This window comes from Plectropomus leopardus, chromosome 9 (assembly GCF_008729295.1).
Source record: "Plectropomus leopardus isolate mb chromosome 9, YSFRI_Pleo_2.0, whole genome shotgun sequence".
Taxonomy (NCBI): Eukaryota; Metazoa; Chordata; class Actinopteri; order Perciformes; family Serranidae; genus Plectropomus; species Plectropomus leopardus.
The window spans coordinates 11,622,118-11,631,036 of record NC_056471.1 but is presented as its reverse complement, the minus strand read 5'-3'; the positions used below and the strand labels follow the sequence as shown (position 1 = coordinate 11,631,036).

The 8,919-nt window shown below is 40.1% G+C and overlaps 1 protein-coding gene across 1 annotated transcript; it reads left to right on the top strand.

Moving 5' to 3' along the window:
- The first annotated feature begins 2,706 nt into the window (after positions 1 to 2,706).
- drd1a (dopamine receptor D1a) lies at positions 2,707 to 4,183 on the top strand. The gene is made up of 2 exons (XM_042493502.1): positions 2,707 to 3,448; positions 3,485 to 4,183. Exons 1-2 carry the CDS (start codon positions 2,917 to 2,919, stop codon positions 4,060 to 4,062), a joined length of 1,110 nt encoding a protein of 369 aa, XP_042349436.1. The 5' UTR covers positions 2,707 to 2,916; the 3' UTR covers positions 4,063 to 4,183.
- Positions 4,184 to 8,919: the final 4,736 nt, after the last annotated feature.

Genomic DNA, 8,919 nt, shown 5'->3' with positions numbered 1-8,919 from the left:
GGTTAGGGCATGGGGAGAACGGGATTGTTTGTTACACGCTTTACTTTGATTTTAATCCCTTAATAACTGCATCCTTAATGTATTTCCTTTCAATGTATAATGGAAGCTTCAAGTGTCAGGTATAGGACAGAGGGATGCAATTAATGTTTAATGTTTAAGTAATTAATGTTTGCCTTAGGTCGTTAAAAAAACAATTATATATTAATACAAATGTATAGAATCAAGTGCAAAACAAATAAAACAAACAAAAAAGAAAACTAAAACCCATGGAGTAAATAGCTTAAATAAATAGGCTGAGTGTGAGCTGTGAGGAGATGAACTCCAGCTGTTGTGCGTTGTTGTGTTGGTTGTCTTGTAGGCTTTGACATGCATATCTTGCTGCTTCTACAGTGTTTTCTACAAGAAGATGCAGTTTAATCTGGTCAGAGAGTGTATCAACATCTTGGAGTTTACATGTAATTTTGCTAAAGAACTTTGTTCAAATATCTTCATGTGCGCTACATTAAGCAGGAGATGTTGCTCTGCCTCCACCTCTGTCTGTGGACAGAGCTGACACAGCCTGTCTTATCGAAGCTAATCTGTTTAAAAGATATGGACTGTTAGACACATCTTCCCCATCGTGTGGTTGGTAGTCATACACGATGGGACTGGTTGTCCCTGTGTTATTTCAATGGGGAAAAATGGCAATTTTCTTTAAAAAAAAAATAAAAAGTTTAATTTCAGTGAAATTTATCAATGAACTGCAGCAAACTTAACACCTCCTGTGGCAAAAAAAAAAAAAAAATCTGTACGAGTTTTTATCCTTGTATAAAAACAATACAAAGAATAACCAAACAACCTGTGACAATCAACCTAAAAGAGTATGTGCCAAGCACCACCAACTGTTTTTGTTTTGTTTTGTTTGCAATGTCTAGCACTGGAGTTACACTGAACTGTAATGCAAAACTGCTTTATTGAGTGTTTCTAGCGAATCAAATCACTGGATCCGTTTGTTTTGGAGAGGAGGTGACCTCTGCGGACAATTCGGCCTCCGGTGAAAATCTTCTGAACATCTGGATCTTATGTTACTGGAGAAAAAGGTGACCGCACATTAGCATGTGTTGGACACCATGCCGAACAGGATCAAACATGAAACATGAATTGTAATGTTGTTAGGCATTCTGCACACTCTCCTAGTCCCCACTAACAGCATAAATTCGTCGAAGAGAGCCAGGAGAAACAAAAGAAAAAGAAGTATGGAAGAAAACAAAACAAAGGTAAAAATTTAAGGGTAGAATATGTATGAAACGTAAAGTGCTGAAAATGTATCCATGTTGTTACTGTTTGACATGCAACCCATTTGCTGCTTGCTAACTTGTTAGGTATGTTATGTGATAGGTCAACCAGGAGATTGTCTAGTAGCAGCTGAAAGGGGGCGTATCACTACCTACCTTGGCAGAGTTGTACACACTTCCATCAATAAATCCATTGTCCCCCAGTGCTTGTACACTGGGACAAGGACAGTAGTCCAATTAAATGGCCTAATCAAACTGTAGCTGTGGCTTGACTTAACTGTGGGTGTAAAAATACCGAGTGATTTTACCAGTTTAAATCACTGGGTCTGTTTGTTTTGAAACAAAATAGACCACTGCAGATAATTCAGCTGATAAAAAATTCGGTGATAAAAAACAACCTGATCAGTGAACATTGAAGGAATCCTTGCTGGAAAAACTTTTAGGATGCTGCAATCTGCAATTCGCCGCTCAACACCATCAACCCCCCCTAAATCTTACACACTTCACCTTGAAGTATCTTACCCCTGAAATGACCTGGTAAGGGACCTCTGACAGTGCTTTTGAAAAATCAACATTTTTTAACAGGGCTCTCTAGGGAGAGAGATTTCATGAATGTGACAACCAGCCCCTTTCTCCCTACACGTTTAGAGCTACATAAACCTGACACCAAAACTGAGTATTTTAACCCTTTTAAACCTGAGCACATTGGCCTCAATTCTTTCAAAAGCATGGGAAGAAGGAACAGAGCAAAGTAGAAAGATATGTCCAAAAAAAGAAATTGGTAAAAAATTAAAACAAAATAATCTTAAAATAAGCAACAAAATAAAATAGTAAAAAACAAAAACAAACAATAAAATTACCCTATCAAAATGCTAAAACAAAGAAAGAATTTGACAAAAATCTGAAAAAAAACCTTTTCTCTCTCTAATATAATTTGAAATATATAATTACAGGATTTATGAATATAGTTTTCCAGATATTATTCCCAGTTTTATGATTAATAATAATTATGTCCAGCTATTTTTTTAGGTCATTTTCTGGTCACCTTTTCCAAATTTAGTTTTTTGTAATTTGCAGTTCTTTTCTTGCCAAGTTGCTGAGTGCATTTTTCTTCATGTATTCTAAAGAAAGCAAAACAATTTCTCAGGTTTCAAAGGTTTGAATGCTTGTGAAAGGCGTCTGAGAACAGCACAAGAAAACTAATGTCAATCCAGATGTTGAAGTGTTAAGAAATGTTTTTTTATGGCATTAAATACTATCTAAAATAATACAGCTGCATATCTAATGTTGTATAATTAATTCCTTTAATCCACAGAGCTGTAGAGGACTTCAGTCAGCAAACAGAGGATTCCTAACATCACAGCAGTTTGTGATCTACAAACTGGGCAGACAAAGTCATTCCGCCGTGAAATTAAGGTACAAGTACCTCTTCAGCTGTGCAGCTCAAACGATGTCAAATCTAATTTACGAAGTCAGAGGGCAAACGTCCTGGTCACAGAGGAGTGTTTGCCTCAAACATCTTATCCCTCGTCATTTATCAGAAGATATAATGACGAATATTGTTTACAAGGCTGAAGCACACGAGACTCTAAGATTCAAATCCTGTGGATGCAATGTAGCACGACTCCTCAGCATGACCTAAATGAACTCCCCCCCAACCTGTGCATATTCAGGGATGGATCCTATGAACCTCACAACTGTCATTGACAACGGGTTCTTGGACGAAGCTCCATCGAGCCGCGTCCTAACTGGCTGCTTCCTCACGCTGCTTATCCTCACCACCCTGCTGGGAAACACGCTCGTTTGTGCCGCTGTAACCAAGTTTCGACACTTGCGCTCCAAAGTTACCAACTTTTTTGTGATCTCGCTGGCTGTGTCGGACCTCTTGGTCGCCATACTGGTGATGCCGTGGAAAGCGGTGACAGAGATAGCCGGGTTCTGGCCGTTTGGCTCCTTCTGTGACACCTGGGTGGCTTTTGACATCATGTGCTCCACGGCATCTATTTTGAACCTTTGTGTGATAAGCTTGGACCGCTACTGGGCCATCTCCAGCCCTTTTCGCTATGAGAGGAAGATGACGCCCAGAGTTGCCTATGTGATGATCAGCGTGGCCTGGACGCTTTCTGTGCTAATTTCTTTCATCCCAGTGCAGCTCAACTGGCACAAGGCCCATAGTAAATCTTACACTCCTTTCACTGGGTCCTCTTCAGGTTTCAACGCTACATTGTACCGCAGCCCAGAGAACTGTGACTCGAGCCTGAACAGGACCTATGCCATCTCCACCTCGCTCATCAGCTTTTACATCCCAGTGGTAATCATGGTGGCCACCTACACTCAAATATACCGCATTGCCCACAGACAAATCAGGAGGATCTCTGCCCTGGAGCGAGCTGCCGAAAGTGCCAAAAACAGACACGACAGCATGGGCAGAGGCTCCAGCATCGCAGAGTCCGAGAGCTCTTTCAAAATGACGTTCAAGAGGGAGACCAAGGTGCTGAAGACGCTGTCGGTGATCATGGGGGTTTTTGTGTGCTGCTGGCTCCCATTTTTCATCCTCAACTGCATGGTGCCCTTCTGCGAGCAGTCGAGCGGAGGGGAGGCTTTTCCCTGCATCAGCCCCACCACGTTTGACGTGTTTGTGTGGTTCGGCTGGGCTAATTCCTCCCTCAACCCCATTATCTATGCCTTCAATGCAGATTTCCGCAAGGCCTTCTCCATCCTGCTGGGCTGCCACAGACTGTATCCAGGAGGCCACAACATGGAGACGGTCAGTCTAAACAAGAAATGACTCACAACTCTCTCACAGCACTGACTCATCCTTAATGCTAAGAGTCCTAGTTCCTGTAGAAGCCGGTTTGATCGACTTCAAATGAGGACGCAGCTGACTCTTAGTGTGACTGAAAGATACGGTGACCCTACATGTACCCGTGTTTGCATTAGGCGAGTGGCCTGTCCGTGTGCAGACTGTCAGAGCGAGCTCGCCATGCTCACCGTGGTTGCTGTGCCGTCTTCAAGCGAAAGACCCTCCTGAAAGAGGAGAGGGGTTTTGGGGATTGAGATTAAGACTCGCTACTGTTGTGCCAGGGAGCTGGGAGCGCAGCGGTGCTGACACGCCCCTGGGATAGATAATCCCATGACTGGGCAGCACATACCCTAATGCTGTCAGACACTGCTCTCTTCAATACCATCACACACACGTACACAAACACAAACACTGTCAAAACATGCTCCTCCAAATTCAGTGTAAATGCAGCACCCAGCATGCACTCTATGACAAAGTACATGACAGCACACAGAAATACTGTTAGTCATTATGCTAGCATCCTGCGCTCTGCAAGGAGTCCAGCGGTAAAGCATCAAACCAAATCATGTCTCTGCATAGATGAGCATGTAGGTTAAGTACATCCACATGTGACTTAATATTAAAGCAAGACTGATTTGATTTTACATCTGGCTTGATCCTTTAATGTTGTGATTCTAAAAGAAAGTTCTGAGAAGTTAACTCTTTTGGTAGTGAAGGTAAAAAGATATGAAAAATGTAGCTCGTATCTCACTGCTGATGCTGATTCACAATTTATATCTTATCAAAATGTCAGATTAACACTAAACCAAATTTTCTTACCAGACACCTCATAAATAACTTGTGTCAGTGCTTGAATGTGTTTTGTGGATGAGTGTCTCATCTTACTTTGTAATCCTGTATTTTGCATAAACAGCTGATGACCTCTTTTAAGGTGAAGGCAGTGACCAAAACAAAGGTTGACCTGTGGTGTCCTGGACTATTGTGCTCATGTAGGAGCTGCTGAAGAACTGCAGTTGACAGAATTTTGCTTGGATAGATCAGTTTAAATTAGCTCTTATTAATTATTAATTAATTATGAAAGGATAATATTTTTAAGTCTTATTCTCATAGGCTTGTCTGTCATTCCTATCGGGTACAATAACATTGTATTCACTGAAATAATTGCTGACTTCTGGGATCACAAGCAGTCAGATGATCAGTGCAGTTTAAAACTAGGGCCCGACTAATATACCAACTAGATGATTTTATCAGCCATCATTGGCCCATCACAGATGTAACAGTATTGGCTTGTATGTTGTCCGATAAGCACGATATGAAAAACACATTTTGATCAGAACATAATAAATAATAAAAATAATAATAAAAAAGAGGTTTAGAATAGTTTAGAGTTACCAAATTCAAGGGCTGTGCCCAACTCAGAATTGTGCCAGTCGAATTAGATTTGGCTGTTCAATACGAATATTCGATGGTTTGTTTTGTTTTGAACACAAAGTTTTCAAGTTTGAACAGGCTCCGCGAAGACATTCACTGTGACAGCAGCATTCATGTAATATAGTAAACAAGTTAACAGTGCTAACGAAGGGTTGTAAATGCGTAACACTTGATATGAAAGAAAAGCTGGAGACATCATATATACGTCATATTAAGGTGCTGTGAGCTGTAAATCCACCACTTCTTCACCTTAAGGTGCAGTCTATGTCTCCCTGTGTCGCTGCCTGCATGTCTGCAGCTGCAAAGAGTACCGTGAAAGTTAAAAGCACTCACTCTGCAGCAAATACATATATTATTATGTATTATGTTACAGAATTTTTTTTTTACTTCATGTTGTCACCTTTTCTAAGGTTATTTCCTGTTTTAATTCTTTTACTTTTACTTTTTCTTTTGATAATTTCAGGTTATTTTCTTATCACTTTTAATTACTTTGTTGCTAATTTTGGGTCATTATTTGTTAGGTTGCCCATTGCCTGCTTTTCATGTTTTTGAAAGAAATCAGGCCAGTTTGCTGAACTTTCAAAGGGTTAACTCAGTGAGTACAATGTTATCATGACTGACAGAAATGGTTGCCAAATCTATGACAAGACCCAGGAATTATCCTTAAGTAAAGCATTGTGAGGTGGACAAAGATGCATTTTTATCTTCAAAAATCACCTCTAACTTTTTAACTGTATTTATTTTTTCATGTGCTAACCTGCTGTAGTTACAGTGAGCATTCATGACACAAGCTAGCAAGGTGTTTGTACTTGACTAAAAACGATATCTTTAGAATATGCAGCTGACAAGTAAATACATGCTGTTATGTTACGTTCACAACATTATAACCCATCAGAAGACACAGTGTCTGCTTCAGCCATGTGGAAATATCTCAATGCAAAGCTTAATTAAAGTGTATGTGTTCATTTTGGTGAAATCTGCTGTGTGGTGTATGTGTGATTGGCTTTGACCTCCACAAATCAAACCTCCTCAAGCACATTTCACACCAGAGTCCAAAGGGTAAAAACATAACGGACCAGCTGTGTCTCACATCCAAAATTTCACTATCACGTAACTGGTGTTCATGTGTCTGCTCGTTCTGGTGATGTATTGCCATCATTAGCAAAATGAAAGGCCTGATCGTGAGTGGTGAATAGCTTGAGCAAACACTGTGCTGCCTCTTTTTCACAGCTTTGGCTTTCATCCATTCATTGCAAAGCTGTGGACTTGAGTCACATGACTTGGACTTTAGTCAGACGCAAGTCACAAATTGGATGACTTACAAAGACTTACAACTCGAATTGGACTCAAACACCATTGACTTGTGACTTAACTTAGACTTCAGTCTAACATGAAAATACTCTGAGCCCAAAGATTAAACAGTATGTCATTTAAAATGTGCCACTAATAAATAAATTTTCCTTCATTTTCTGAATCACCTAACATTAACACTATTAATTGCCATGAAGTTGACACCTTCATATATATATATATATATAATATATATATATATATATTGAAATAGCACTCTTAAGAACAGTACAACTCCAGTTTGTAGTGGCAGCTCACCACAAATAAATGGAATTGTGGGAAACCCTGCTTGAGACTTGATCCCATCTTTGATTCATTGTACTTAAGTTGTTTTTGACCCTCAAGTGAATGACTGAATTCTTGCAACAACAACGAAAAACTTGACATAAATTTTCAGGTAATAGCTAAAACAAGACGAGGCGTTTGTAAATTTTAGCTTTCAGTAGCATTGTATCAAGGATGCACCTGACACATGAAGAAAGAGAACAAAGCAGTAAAGACCTGTGATGGATTTTATTTTTGCGACCCAGTTAAACATTCCCTACCAGATCTGCCTGCTATTTCTTAAATGATAAATTAAATCAAAATCTAAGCTGATCTGGAATTAAGCTTTTGTTTACTAAATGAATATCTCTGTAAATGAGAATATAAATGTGAATATATCTGTGGGTGCGCCCCCGCTCTTCAATAATCATCAAAATCTGAACGAGATGAATTTCAGTGTAAAACAGTTGCGGTGTCTTGTCACATTAACACTTTGATTAAAGAATCATGAGTGACTCTCATTAAAACAGCAAGTCTCCAAAGATTTAGAGGACATATTTAATCAAATTAAGTTCATGCTCATTAGGAATATAAAAAAAGCATGAATACTGTGATAACTATTCTGCTCTCTTGCACAGAGTAGTCCTTTAAAACCACTTTCTCTGGGCCCCGGACTGTCCTTGCCTCTGTGAAACCTCCTCAAGCGTGCCACGGGAAGGGAACAGCAATTAATTTGACTGACATCATTCAGAGTGATGGCTGAGGTGGCGACAAGACAGGGTGTGTGTGCATGTGTGTGTTTATGTGTGTGGCGGTACTATCACCTGCTCCATCACCCAGCCCAGAGTTCCCTGCAATGTCAGCCGCACTCTGTAAACACAGAGAATTTGCTTGCTTTTGCTCTCCCCATGATTCAGCGGTAGTTTGTGAGATTCTCAAAGCGATACTGTCTTTTTAGATTGGCACATCGGAGATGCGACGTTAGACATGGCAACTTCAGATGATGCTAATGACTGGCCCTGGGGAAATGATTTACTGAGACAGGGAGAGAGAAAGAAGGGGGCAAGGAGAGAGACAGAGTCTTACATAAGTATCAAGCAATGGCTACTTAAAAAAAGAGACTCAAAGGATGCTCTGTAAATATCACATAACCCACAAGTATCACCAAAGTCAGACGGCTGTCACATCCATAATGTAGCATCATCTGCAATCACATGCCGTCTGCTTTCAGGCAGGAACACCTGGCCACATGAAAAGTGGATTTTTTTTTATGTAGTTAATGATTTCCATGTCACCCTCTCTCTTCAGTCTGCAACTTGGGGAGTTAAAATGCAATTAAACAGTTTGCTATGATCTGGATTACTCTCTATTAAATATGTATTATTCACAACTGGCAGAGCTATCATAATTGCGCTAGAGACTAATGCATTTTTAATACCTCACATGACACCAAGATGAGCATAACTGAGAGTGAGCATGTTGGTGGCATAAACACATGCTGACAGAAAATGAGTGCGCTCTGCATGTTGAAAAATGCTCCGTTTGTCCGTGTCTGGTCCTCTTGTGGAGATAAACAGATGCTCTATATTCATTTTTTACTGATAGAGAAGGGAGAGCTCAACAGGACACATCAGGCACTCTAGTGGGAATTTGAGAGGCTATCTTTGTAAACCGCAGAATAAATTTAAAAAGTATGTAAACATATTTCATCCGGCGCCTCAAAAATAGACACGAGATTGCCCTGCACATTTCTTGACCTTTAGTGTTCGTCCTTTGGGCGAAGCCCCTCAATTCCTC

What these genes read in the sequence shown, in the direction of transcription:
- drd1a (XM_042493502.1), top strand. Translation starts at nt 2,917, where the DNA reads ATGAACTCCCCCCCAACCTGTGCATATTCAGGGATGGATCCTATGAAC. An exon ending in CAACTGGCACAAGGCCCATA is followed by an intron (nt 3,449 to 3,484) that starts GTAAATCTTACA and finishes GGTCCTCTTCAG; the next exon opens with GTTTCAACGCTACATTGTAC.